At 39.7% G+C, this 14,723-nt stretch overlaps 1 protein-coding gene across 3 annotated transcripts in view; it reads right to left on the minus strand.

Moving 5' to 3' along the window:
- The window catches only part of Ncoa7 (nuclear receptor coactivator 7), a 137,053-nt gene that overhangs the window by 107,425 nt on the left and 14,905 nt on the right, over positions 1-14,723 (minus strand). For all 3 annotated transcript variants that reach the window (XM_041653640.1, XM_041653639.1, XM_041653641.1), the window contains exon 2: positions 3,504-3,623. In XM_041653640.1, coding sequence (XP_041509574.1) covers positions 3,504-3,562 — 59 coding nt within the window. In that variant the 5' untranslated portion in view covers positions 3,563-3,623. The remainder of the gene's footprint in view (positions 1-3,503; positions 3,624-14,723) is intronic.

The raw sequence follows: 14,723 nt of genomic DNA on the forward strand, positions 1-14,723 counted from the left end.
AGGCAGAGGCAAACAGTCTGAAAATATCTTGAGGCCATCACATACATACAGTAGTAGCAAGCAGAGCAGGGCAAATCTCGTCTTTGCTTTTCTCTGGACCCAAGAGGCGATTCGGGTAAAGTATGTAATTTGGTTTAGAGGAAAACTGTGATTGCATCAGTCTGGCCTTGCCCTTGGCCTGACTTTGCGTTCCTCCAGAGATTGCTTGGACTTGCTTGGACTGCCCTTAAGTACAATGCCCCAGAAAAATCTGCCCTGTGTTGTCAGAAACTGGCTCTCAAGTAAGTTCCATTGGGCAATTCCTCCTTATGACAACCCAAGTTTCATCAGGAAGCATTTGGAAAGATTTACACTCTGGGTGGCTCCTCCTTTTGCTTTCTTTTTATTTTTTGTAAGGGTCTTTTTGTTTTGTTTTGTTTTGCTTTTTAATAATTTCACCATTTCTGGCTTTCATTGTTTAGGGTAAGCTCTGTCTCATGCTCTCTCTCTCTCTCTCCTGCTCTCTTCCTTCCCTGTCCCTTCTCTTTCTCTTCCTCCTTCCTTTCTTACCTTCTCTCCCCTCCCCCTCTTCTCCCTCCCTCTTTTCTCTCTCTCCCTCTCCTTTCTCTCTCTCTCCCTCCCTTCTGCTTCTCCCCCTCCTCCTTTCCTTCTTTGCCTCTCCCCCTCTCCCCATTTGCTCTCTGCACTTTCTAGTGACAAATCTGTTAACTGTTTGTAAAGTCCCACTAACTTGATCTGAACCCCAGAAACTGCATTGCTAGCTGTGCTTTTTCCTTCGACCGTTTTTCAGAAGAGGACAAGGTGCACATCACAAATAAGTGAATGTTTATGGGCTGAAAGGAAAACCTTTTTCCAGTGTGGGTCTGCATGCTGGCCTAAGGGGCTCCCTTTACATTCTAAGGATGAGTTAGCCTGGAGCAGGTTGTTCATCATCAACAGGTTAGTACTGAAATTTGGAAATCACTTTACAGCCAGACAAAAGAGCATTCTCACTTTTATAGCTATGTTCATAGGGCACCTGTAGAAAAAGAAAAAAGGAAGGGGGAGGGGAAGCCAAAAACCCTGATTGAATTCTATATCACACTCAAAATTTAACTCAAAATGGAACAAAGTCTTAATACAAAACAAAATATTATATAAAACTTAGAATATAAAGCAGAAAAGAATAACTTTACAATCTAGGGTAGGGACTAAATGTCACACTTGACACCTAAAACACAACTCACAAAAACAAAAACTGATGAACTGAACCAGAACAAAATTTAAAGCTTTTGTTCTACTAAAAGAAAAAGCAAAGCAACACACACAAAAAAATTGGCTGCACCAGAATGTTTGCAAACCATACATGTCATAAAAGACCATACATAAAATATGTAACAAGTCCCCCAAATTCAACAGGAAAATCTAGAAGATTTCATTTTAAAACAGGTAAAAGACGGGAAAATAAATTTCACTGATGATCTAGAGATGGTAGTATATGTATGAACAGACACTGGGTTCATTAGGCATTCATTAAAACTGAGATGAACTATTACTGCACACTCTTGGAATGGATAAAATAAACGCTGACACCATCAATGCTGGTGACAATGGGAACGGAGTCACTCATACATGGCTGATGGGAATGCCAAGTGTACAACCATTCATTCTGGAAAAGACCGGCAGTTTCTTATAAAGGAAAACATTAATTTATTATTTGACTCAGCAATTGAGTATTTAACCTAGACAAACCGACATTTAAACATTCACACAAAAATTTATAGAACAACAGAATAAGCAGCTTTGCCTACAACAGCCCAATCCAAATGTCCTTCAACAGAACAACGGCTAAAAGGCTAACATCCTCCTTCCATGGAAGAGACCATTTAACACACAGGAGTAAATTATCGATAACTAATACACACAACAGCTTGGATGGATCACAAGTAAATTCAGAGGGGACAAAAACCCTAATATGTTATGTTACTATAACATATATGGTGCATGAATTGATTTATATAATGGTCTTGAACTGAGGACTGAAGTCTAAGGATTCACTAGTAGTTAAGAGTGTCAAGTAGAGTGGAGGGCATGAGGATGGTTACAGAAGGGCAGCACAGTTAAGTGGACTGTGATCCTGGCCAGACAAATCTACTCACAAGGTAGAACCACATACAACTAAATATGTGTGCACAACCACGCGCATGAGTGTGCATAGACGGGTGGGCGTGCGCACACACACACATGCTTGTAATTTAGCAAACTAAACAGAGGTGGCATCCCATAAAGATGTCTGTTTCCTAGTGCAACATATTACTACTAAGGGGGAAGAGAATGAAGAATACAGGGTTTTTCTAACATTACATACATCCACAAAGAAATAGATAATTATGTCAAAACAGAGTCATATAGTTCGTACCCTAAATGTACTATTTTTCTAATGGCTCATCCATTACAAGGCTGATCTCTTCCTTCCCCTATGCTCCTACATTCTCTAGTCCCAAGAGCAGGAAACATTCTGCTACAATAAATACTTCAGCTCCTGTTTTCCCAAGTACCTGATTTATGGTGTATTATTCTGACTGGGGCACATCCTTTGGAGATAGCCCTATGTTTGGATACTAACTCTGGTGCTGCATAAAATGGACAGAACATTTTTTGAGTCTCATTCACCTTGTTTGTTAAGTGGAAATAAAATAACCTATGTCTATGGCTTATTTTGATGATATACACTAAAGCACTCACACACAGTACGTCACCAATCTAGCATCCATTTTCCTTCAGAAGTCTAAAACATAACTTAATTTCTTGGTAAATACATTGACAACAAATCCTTTGGTTTTAGTTCTAAGGCTTATATTTAGAATATGGGAAATGCATCTTTACAAGCATAGATTGTGGAGTGGGGATACAGTGAGGCTAAATTCAGTTCTTGAGCATACCAACTTAGGAGCCCATAATGATCACTTAAAGCCTAGGCTCTCTCTGAGGCCAACAGCATTATCAATCATTTAATTATGATTAGTGAGTGACAGTCAAACAGTGGCTTGAACCTGTAACAAGCCGGTACCAGATACTCTATCATAAAGCACACACACATTAGAGGAGCTAAAGCCTTAAGACTCAGACTCTAATGACGTCATCTCACCCTTCCACCTACAAAATACATGTTTCTTAGTCAGGATTCCCCACAAAGCTTTAAATGTGTCAGATTTTAAACTAGTGCCCAGTCAATTAAGTTCCTGACCAGCAGGAAGAGAATTTCAAACAACCCACAGGCTGGCACAGGACTGCTATACCCTCTGAAGGGGCTGGAGCCTCAGAGAACCATCCACGTAGAAAGATGGGTCATTCCTTGGATACTCACTTTTACAAAGTGGAGGATATTTAACTTTTGTTGGTCACCCACTCTCCTGCTGAACAATCACACGGAACACAAAGTGTCAAGTAATTCCCGAGGTCAAAGTCCTCCCAAAGGTTATTGTCTTAAAGCACTGATACAATTTTGCAAAATAAACGCTTACCGAGCAAAATAACTCTGTTTCCGTTCCTTCTGTTCCTTCTTCTCCTCCTTAGTATCCATTATACACAGTCGAAAGTGCAAACTACTTGGAAATGTCCTTTTTAATCAGTGAATCATATTCCTGCAATTAAAGTAAATACACAAATGAAGCAACTAGAAGTCGAGACGTTTGTAATGGCTAATAATAGGCAGAATAAAGCAGAGTAGAGTCACATGGTCCAAAACAAATGAAGGATAAACTTTAACCAGGAAATAGTCACATGAGTCAAGTGCAAAATGTAAATGGGCTGGGAGTGAGGCAAACCACAACACCACCATGAGAATGTTAAACCACAAAGCAGACTAGCAATGGGAACCAAACTGAAAAGCTTTCTTCATAATTAACAATGATTTCAAAATGAACACTTCCACTGACCAGGAGACCGAGGGGTAGTGATGCATGGTCTGCTCACTCATTTATTTTTTTAAATACTGAACACACAATCTCTCTCTCCTAGTAATTCATCATAAATAGTTCTCATGGGTAAGGATGCAGATGGCTCACTTGGGCGTGTTATAGAAACGTGCTTTGTCCCAAAGTAAAAGTAATGTGAGCATTCTTTCTGATCTTTTCATCTTCTGGACATACCAGCAAGAACATCCCGTTTGAGCAAATGTGGAAATGAAAGCACATAGGTTCAGGAAACGACTTGGAAAGCCGTGGCTCTCTGTGCTCCTCAGCCTCTCTCCAGACACCCTCCACTACGCTTGCTGCCGTGGTGTAAACCAATATAATAAAAGCTTGTTTCTAGAACAACCTTCCTGAAATACCACTTTCACTGTACTATTCCTCGGCTCACAGTTCCATGTCCACTCACTACCAGCCTCAGCAGGAGAATTTCCTACAGTGCTTTCAATCATCCAACTAAACATATGTTCTTCAATTAATTTCAATTTAAAGAAGGCAAAGTACATTTATAAAACAAAATTGTTTATGTATTTATTTCAATTCAGTTTCATGCACAATATACATTATGGGAAAGACACTATAATACATATTGAAACTCAAGCTCAATGAGGCATTAGATTTGCTCTAATGGAATCCACTCCCTTTTGTAAGGCAGACACAATATTGCAATATCATGAGACATCTATTGTTTCAGAGGGGACACAGGTGCCATAAAAAAAATTACAGGATAAAAAAAAACAGTCAAAATCAGCATCCCAAAATGTATGTATCTCAAAATGTCATGTTGGTCACGATAAACATGCATTTTTTTGTCAATTAAAAGCCTTAATGTCTTAAAGTTATTTTTTTAATTATGTGTATGGGTATGTGAAAGTAAATACAGGTACATACCGGGGTCAGAGGCCTCAGGTCCCTGTGGAGTTGGAATTACTGTCTTATGTGGGTACTGGAAACCAAAGGCAAGCATTTTACAATAGTATAAGGTCTTAATTGCTGACTGATCTCTTGAAACCCTAAAACCCTCAACACTAAAAAAAGAAAAAGCAAAACCCACTCGGCCTTCGATAGCCCACCTGATCCCCCCATCTCACAGAGAAAGGATGTGGGTACTAGTGTGGGCTTCTTGTCACAAGTATAAGAAAGTGCTTCAGTCTGAACCACAGCAAGAGAGCAGAAGAGCTCCCTGTTGTTCTGCTGTTCCGGGGTAAAGCATGCAGCACACAAGTGTGGGGCTGAAAAGGCATGGGAAGGACAGGGCTCAGGGAAGAAGGAGCTTGTTTGTCATGCTAAAGAGCCATGCACCATCCCAACTAGGCATCCCCTGAGCCCACTCTGAGGCACTTGCTAGCCATCTCTAAGTAAGGACACCAAAGCCACGGACTCTATTTGCAGCAGGAACCCCACGAGCAAGTAGTTCAGTGACTGTTCGTAAGAATACCAACTTTTTCATCCCTGATGCATACATAGGAAAGGAAGTCACCCAAGGATTCGTCTGTGAGTCAGTGTGGCATAATCATGAGTAGACAATGACGTGAAAGAACAAAGACAGGAGATTTTTTAGGAAAGAACTTATGCTTAAAATTGGTTACGAGAAGAAGGCTCAGAACCAGTCAACAGCAATTGGGAGAGAAAGGGGGATGGCTCTGAGGAACCCTTCAGAAGTAGATAAGATCTGGCAATCTGCTCAATTTAGGCAGCGCAGGTGAAGGAATGAAGAAGATCCAGGTTTCTGCTTCAGGGACCAGGTGAACTGTGACAGCAGAAAGAGGGTGTCACAGTGTGGGGGAGCTGGGGTACACGTAGACTGAGATCAATTTTCGATATGTATGGCTTCCAAGAGCCTGTGGGTGGCCAACTGGAGACACTCTCTAGTCTTTGGTTAATTTGGTTATAATGAAAGCACAGGAGGATAAGAAATTTGCATCATATGGTTATCATTAGGAGAAAAAAATGAAAAGAAATAAAGAGAAATAAACCAAGTGGAGATCACTCTAGAAGCTTGATGTGGGCTGTGCCCTTGATAAACAAATAAACAAATAAATAAAACTTCACCCAGTGAGGAAAACAAACATGAGCAAATAGCCAATGTGTGGTAGCAACTTTGAGCTTCCAAAAAATAACCCTCAGGATTTAGAACATAAAAGGTTCTGCTTTGATAAAGACAGAACATAGCATTGCAATAGATAAAGAGAGATGAGAGACCCCAAGAGGGGGGAACACCTAATCAGAAGAGGAGGAGTGGGAAAAGGGAATCAACCTTCCGAATGTCAAATGCCACATCATCCACTTCAGCCCGCTAGCTACTTTATTAATCCTTAGAACCGCTTCACACAGAACTCCTCCCTGTCTAAAGGTGTGCGATGGGGGGTGGGGGCGAGATGTCAACTATTTTCTCCTACTCAACACCACTGGAACAGAGATTTAGATTCAGTTCGGTACGTTCTGGTATCTTGTCATAATCTGGAGTCAAAAGCAATCAGAGATGAACCAGATAATAGAGTGTGGAATTTACAGTGGTCATTGTTTCAGCAAAAACCATGCAGGGCAAGACAAACGACAAACGTAGCTGGCCTTATCAACCAGAACTGAGTCCAAAGAGCAGTGCGCATGGAAGCCAAACTACAATGAGTTGGGGTAATCTATGTCTACCCATAATTAAAGACAGAAGCTGAACTTCCGACTCTAGTTAGCTCTGTCCCACCCTATGGCTTGAACTCTTTCTCAACTCTAACTTTTTTTTTTTTTTTAACTCCTTTCCCAAGCTTGAAGTTGCTTCCTTCTCCTGAGCAGATCAAGCAAAAGCCTTTCTTAGTGTGCTCTTTCCTCTCCTCTGCAGGAACATAGTTCACACATTATCTGTTATCTCGGGCCATTGCATCACAGACTGTGTGACAAGCCTCTTCGCTTAGCTTCCTCCACAGGGTCCAAACCATAAGCTGCTGCCTTCAGGTCAAACGGCACCTTGGTTGATGCTCCCTTTGACTTTCCCCAAGGAGAGGATAGGTACTACAATCGATAGAAATTTGGGAAAATGTTATTTAAGAAGTCAAATTAATTCAGAGTTGGTGATAAGAACTCAACACAGGGTAAGCTTTAAATGTGTTATATACATATATATGTATATGTATATATATATATATATATATAATATGTGTGCGTGTGTGTGTATAAAATATGTATATATCCGAGTAAAGAATTTTGATGGGTAATGTAGCTTCCTTCAGAGTCTTGAGTGGACTCAAATCCTAGGCTCTCCACCCTCCCTGGGCTACGTGGCTTATTTCACAGTTCTCTTCCACACAGCACAAATATATAGGCAATGGTGTCTACTCATTAGATTTTGCCTCATGAATAAAAATGAAGTCCTAACAACCTAATTGTAAAATTTTTATATTGAAAGTTGGGCCATAAGCTAATATTTGATTCCAGAATTAAAATACTGATGGAAACAGGCAAAAGAAGGAAATCGTAAACAATAGGAGAACTGACATCTGGCGCTACTGTTCTGTTTAGTGCCACCCCCGCCCCCAATATTCTATTAGATACATTAAATATGCTAATTTCTGCTTGTTTTTAGGTCTGTGGGTTTTAAGACCACTCCCTAAACAAGACAGACGCTCTCACTTCAACAGCAGACGAGCCAGGAAGAGGTGGGCAGTGGGCGCTCTGAAAATGATTCGCAGAGAACACCACACAGCAGCCTTCACGCTTCAGCGAGGCTGCAAAGCTCCTAACTCAGTCTCTAATGGGAACTACATTTCCCCGGGTAAGTGGTTATAATGGGCTTCTTAAAAGCCCTTCATTCATTTCATGTTGACATTTTCTCACATCAATACACTCTAGGCCAGAGCCGCCTGTATTTATGGTGGACCTCAAAGTGTTTTCCGAGGGAACGCAAGACAAACCTTTCATCTAAATGTTTCTTTTTGGTGACTTTAAACCAGAATGACCAGTGTGAGCCTGAATTCGGTTCATTTTTAAAAACATAGAAAACCCTCCCCTCATTAAAGCTATGATACAGACACGATATTTTTTCCACATTACTAGTACACTGTCCTTCCTGTGTGAGGCTGTGCTACCGCTGGCAGAATTCGAGAGCAGAACTAGGGAGACTTGCTATTACAGTATTGTCCGTGTGGCCTACACAGTATGGCAAGACTTCTGGCCTCACATCTGACACACTGTGGAGCCTTGAGCAGGCAGGGTGTAACCCGTCAGGACCAATCTCCATAGCCCAGCAACTGTTTCCCCAACAACACGTTCCCTAATGTACAAAGGAAATAATGACAGGAACAATCATTGGGGCCTTGTTACACCAAGTCTGGCCACTTCAGAACAGACCAAAATATAGCTGTTTTTATACAGACACTTCCTTCTAGGAAATTAAACCTAGCAAAACATGACAGGTGTTCCTTCTCTCTCAGAGCCACATTTAAACAAAAGAAGGATATTCAAAATTCACTATTAACCCTTGTCAGAAATTTGAATATTTTTATTAACAACAACAACAACAAAAAAAAAACTAGAGGAAAAAGACATAGAACTAAATACAAATATGTACCACAAACCTTTGAGAAAGACAGGAGGCAATGTCCAAATAAACAAATAAAATCATACACAAAAAAAAAAAAAAACGGCAACAACAAAACAGAGATATAATGGCCCTAAAGACCCAAGGGGTGACTGAAGCAAATTAATAAAGATGGAAAGGTTGAGACTCTGTCGAGGGCATTGTCCCTAAGGAAATACACCTTAGCTCTTGGATGGCAAAATAAGTGGGGGACTCAATTCTAGTTCAGTTTCCCTTCCTTGGAAACCTGAATTAAACAAGTAAGTGTCAGTATGCTCTTCATGAATAGTGAGAAAATTCCACCAAAAGTACTACATACTATACAGATCCAGATTCATCTCTAGTCTAAACTGGTTATTTTATAAGCTCTTTTCATTTATTTATTTATTCATTTATGTATTTTTGGTTTTTCGAGACAGGATTTCTCTGTATAGCTTTGGAGCCTGTCCTGGAACTCACTCTGTAGACCAGGCTGGCCTCACAGAGATCCACCTGCCTCTGCCTCCCAGTACTGGAATGAAAGGTATGTGGCCACTATCACCCGACTTATTTTACAACTTCTAAAAAGAGGAAATTAATATGAGGTCTCTGCAAGTCAAAAATCAGGAGGAATGTGGGAGTGATCAAATATGTAAGAAATGCTATAAAACTGAAAATGGGAAAGGGTTTCGTTTCAATGAAAGCTAGGAAGAAGATTGTGTAAACCATGCATGAGAGGACCTCGCAAAGACCTGAAGCACAGTGTATGAGATGATTCAGAATCGGAGTCAGTGACCACTGGGATTCAGCATGTCCTCAGAAAGCCACTCACTCAGCAGAACACAGAGTGGATTCCAGTTGCAACATCTCCTGTGGGCAAGATAGATATCCTGTAGCAGACGTGCAGAGGGAGGGTGGCCTTCAGCAGCCTGGAGAGCCTGGAGCTCAGGCAGAGCTGGAGGCTGTGGGTCATCAAACGTTAAAGATGAACATTGCATGCTCTGCTGTTGGCAGATGCAAAGCTGTGCAGCACACTGAGGGAGCAGCTGCCTGCCTGGAAGAGGAAAGGTGACAGAGCCAGTCCTAGGTGATGTCAGTGCTGGACGATGAAGGAGAAGCGGGAGTCAGGAGGTGAAATGCAGACGAAGCTGGGTAGAATGCAGAAGTACACGTGGATGTCAGGGGACATGCGGTGATGGGAGAGTCCTGTGCAGACTGGTTTGGCTGGAATGCAATGATAGATGATGATGTTTTTAAGGGATACGGGCATAGCCAACGGCACTGACCTAATTTTCCTCTTTGATTTATGAAAACCCTATACCAAGGATTTAGAAAGGTGAAGCAAACACCAAAAAGACATTTGGCCAGTTTCTCTCTGTCTGCTGATGGACAGGAGGGGGAAATGCAAACCAGATGTGTGGGTGGGTATAGACATATCAGGGAATTACTGGATTCACCACTGCTCCAGGAATGGACTAACTAAGTGGCTAACCTATCTTGAAGTTAGAAGCTGGTCACAGTCCTCTATCTGCAGGGAGGGTGTCACTGGGGAACTTGAACGTTCTTGTTTAGGTCCCATCCTTTTCAGTAAATTTATCACAGACTTAAATAAAAAGGCACAGACTTTTTCTTTTATTTACTTATTTTTTACTAGCCCATTAGAGAGATGAAGGAAAACTACAGCTGTATGTAAAAGGAGGTCAATTATTTGAAAGTGGAGTTAACCCCCAAAGCTGGAGAGGTACCAAGGAAAGAGAGAGGTGAACTTACTGTTAGCACAAACAAGTTTGATTCAAAGTTTGAGTTCCATATACTGAGTGTCATGACTCAATTGTGCACCCTTCTCCCATAAAAAACTCAAACTATCTGCCCAGAAGGTTATGATAGTCTTTCTGTCCTTTTAAAATATATCACGATTAGCATTTAGCTCCAGATCTCACATTACAATAGAAATACAGAGTGAATATGTAACATGAAGGGGCTTGCTTGTTGTTGTTTCTGTCCTGCCTGGTACCCCACAACTGTTTAGCCCCAAAGAAAATCATACATAGGTCTCCATAAATTGTAAGCTGAATGGCCCATTAGCTCTAGCCTCTCACTGGCTAACTCTCACATCTTGATTAACCCATTTTTCCGATCTATGTTAGCCATGTGGCTCAGTACCTTTTTCAGTGGAGCAGATCACATCCTGCTGCTTTGGTGGTCTGGGCACGGGTGGGAGGAACCAGCTTCCTCCTTCCCAGAATTCTCCTGTTCTCCTTGCATCATTTCTATTTCCTGTCTGGTTTTCCCACTTATACTTCCTGCCTGGCCAATCAGTGTTTATTTGAAACATGACTGACAGAATACAGACAATTCTCCGGCACCATGAATACAGTAAATAGGATGGTTGAGTACAATGAAACTAAAATTTAAAAATATCAGTCAAAGGACGTGATCAGCTTCAGCCCTACACAGTACTGAGAATTAAATACTCTGAGAACTCTATCTGAAAGCTCTTTCTCCAGTAGAGGATTTAGACTCAATGGGTCTTCAAAGCAAGGACATGAGAGGCAAGAGATAATGGGCTCCAGATGGGAAGAGCAGTTTCCCAATAGATGTCCACAGATGAATCAGCTTCCTAATCTCTAATTGTGATCTAGCAAGATGGCCGGTGACTGCACATGACTGTTGCAGAAGCAGATTTCTCAACATTATCAAAACCAACAACACCATCTAAAGGGACATCTTACATGCCCTGTATCAGATGGACACAAACCCTGTAGATAATACAAACAACCAATACAATTTTACAGTTAATACAATATTGAAAAGAAAAGCAATCAATAACAGATGTTTCAACAGTAAGATCTCGGGCACATTTTCATTTGAAAACATAATGCTTATACTTCTACAGGGCAGATTTAGCTATAAGATGAAGGACATAAGAAACTATTTCACTACTTTGAAAAGTAGAGAACAAAAGGGACATGTAACAATAGACACCGAGAAAATCCAGAAATCCAATACCACCATGTTGGGAACTCTAAAAGAAATAAGTAGTTTTCTCAATATATATAAAACCTACCCAAGTGAAATCAAGAGGAGATAAGTAATTTAAACAAACCTATAGCTCCTCGTGAAATAATAGCAATGATTAAAACTGTACCATCCCCCAAAGTCCCAGGGCCAGATGGTTTTAATGCAAGATTCCATCAGACTTTCCAAAAAGAGTTAATGCCAATACTTCTCAAATTATTCCATAAAATAGAAACAGAAGGAGCATTGTCTAATTCTTTTTGTAAGATCACATTTACTCTGGTAACTAAACCACATAAAGTCTCAACAGAGAAAAATTACAGACGGATTTTCCTAATGAACATAAATACAAAAATTCTGAATAAAATACTTGCAAAATAAATCCAAGAACACATAAAAAAAGATCATATACCACTACCCAGAGATGCAGGGATGGTTAAATATACATAAATCAATAAATGTAATCCACCATATAAATAGACTGAAAGACAAAACCACATGATCATCTCGTTATATGCAAAGGCCTTTGACAAAATTCAAAACCCATTCATGATAAAAGCCCTGGAGAGATTAAGGATACAGGGATAAACTAAAGGCAGTTTTCAGCAAAAAAAAAAAAAAAAAAAAAAAAAAAAGAAGTTTCAGCAAAGTTTTCCCATAGCCAAGCCAACATTAAGTTAAACATAGAGAAACTCAAAGCAATTCCACTAAAATCAGGAACTGACAAGGTTGTCCCTTCTTTCCTTATCTATTCAACATAGTACTTTAAGTCTTAGCCAGAAAAATAAGACAGCTAAGGGATATCAAGGAGATATAAATAGGAAGTGGAAAAGTAAAAGTATATTTATTTGTAGATGACATGATAGTATACACAAGTAACCCTAAAAATTCCACTAGAAAATTCCTATATCTAATAAATACTTACAGAAAAGTAGCAAGATACAAGATTAACACACAAAATTCACTACACTTTCTATATACAAAAGACAAACTGAGAAAGAGATCAGGGAAACACCATCTTTCACAATAGCCTCAAATAATATAGAATATCTTGGGTTAACTCTAGTCAAGCAAGAGAAAGACTTATGTGGTAAAAATATCAAGTCATTGAAGAAAGAAATTGAAGAAGATATCAGAAGATGGAAAGATCTCCCATATTCATGGATAAGTAAGATTAATATAGTAAAAAATGGGCATTCTACCAAAAGCAGTCTACAGATTCAATGCAATCCCCATAAAAATTCCAACACTATTCTTCACAGAACTTGAAAAGACAATATTCAAATTCATATAAAAACACACACTGACACACATACATGTATACACACACACACACACACACACACACACATACACACAAACCTAGGGATAACTAAAAGACTCCCAAATGACAAAAGACCTTCTGGAGAAATCACCATCCCTGACCTCAAATTGTACTACATTGCTAGAGGAATAAAACAGCATGATATTGTCACGAAAACAGACATGCAGATTAACGGAATTGAACTGAATACCCAAACATATGTCCATACATCTATGGATACCTGATTTTTGATAATGAAGCCCAGAAATGCACACTGGAAAAAAAAAGACAACATCTTCAACAAATGGTGTTGATCAAACAGGATAATGGCACATAGAAGAATGCAAATAGATCCACACTTACCATCCTGCACAAAAATTAATTGCAAATTCATCAAAGGCATCAACATAAGGCCATACACACTGAATTGGACTGAAGAGAAAGTGGGAAATAATTTTGAACCAGTTCTCACAGGAAAAGAACTCCGATAGCATAGGCACTAAAAAAAGACAATAACCGGGACTTCATGAAACTGAAAAACTTCTGTAAGGCAAAGGACTTCATCATTTGGATAAAGTAGCCTACAGAATAGAAAAAGATTTTTACCAACTGCACATCTGACAGAAGGCTAATATCTAAAATATATAAAGAGCTCAGAAAACTGGACATCAAGAAAAAAATAACCCAATTAAAAATGGGGTACCTACCTAAACAGAATTCTCAAAAGTGAAAACTAAAATGGCTGAGAAGCACTTAAAGAAATGTTAAAAAATCCTTAGTCATTAGGGAAATGCAAATCAAAAGTTCTTTGAGATTTCATATTACGCAAACTAGAATGACCATTATCAATAGAACAAATGACAGCTCATACTGCAAAGATGTAGATTAATGGGAACACTCACACATTGCTGGCAGTAGTGCGAATTTGCACAGCCATTATGGAAATCAGTGTGGCAGTTCCTCAAAAAAATAAGAATGAAGCTAACTCAAGATTCATTATACCACTCTTGACCATAACACTTCAAAGACACTTCATCCTACTACAGGGACACTTACTCTACAGTGTTCATTGTTGCCAGAAATTGTAATCAGTCTAGGTGTTAAGAGAAAAATGGATAAAGAAAATATGGTACATTTATACAATGGAGTGTTACACAGTCATTAAAAAAAAAAGAAATTTGCAGGTAAATGGAACTAGAAAAAAAAATCATCCTGAGTGACGTAACTCAGAAAGAGAAAAATGGGGTGTATCCTCTTAATTGTGGATATGAGCTGTTAAGTCCTTGATAAGTAGGCTACAATACATAGAATGACAGAGATTAGGTAAGGGACTAGAAGGGAAAAATAGATTTTCCCAGGAAGGGAAAATAGAATAGTTATGGATGTGTGTGTAGGGGTGGTAAGCATATTGGAATAGGAGGATCTAAGGGGGGGGGGGGAAGAGGAGGGAAAGGAGGTAATACAGAAAAGACAACTAAAACCAAGGGCTATCTGAGGATCATATGGAAACCTAAAACAGTAGAAATTACACACACACACACACACACACACACACACACACAATTTCATATATAGGGACCTAAATGAAACTGCCAAGTAACAGGGTAGAGAGAGCCCAAACTGGACATATCTCTTCATTTAATGAAGCTTCCAGTACTGGGAATAGGTTACACCTAATCAAGTTCTTGTCCAAGGAGTCCCAGGAGAACCCCCAAACAACCCAAGTGGCTCCCCACAGTAAGGCTCTATTGCTGAAGACAACAACTACACAACTCATGGAACAAAAAGAAGTCAAGTTGGTACCAGTTTACCAACAAACCCTTCTATCTAAAAGAAAGAGTAACCTATGAGACAGGTTGGTGCAATCGTGGCACAAAGCTTGTGGGAGTAACCAACTGATATC

The sequence above is a fragment of the Microtus oregoni genome, unplaced genomic scaffold, assembly GCF_018167655.1.
Source record: "Microtus oregoni isolate MIOR12 unplaced genomic scaffold, Mior012 000006F_ref0000085, whole genome shotgun sequence".
In the NCBI taxonomy this organism is placed as follows: domain Eukaryota; kingdom Metazoa; phylum Chordata; class Mammalia; order Rodentia; family Cricetidae; genus Microtus; species Microtus oregoni.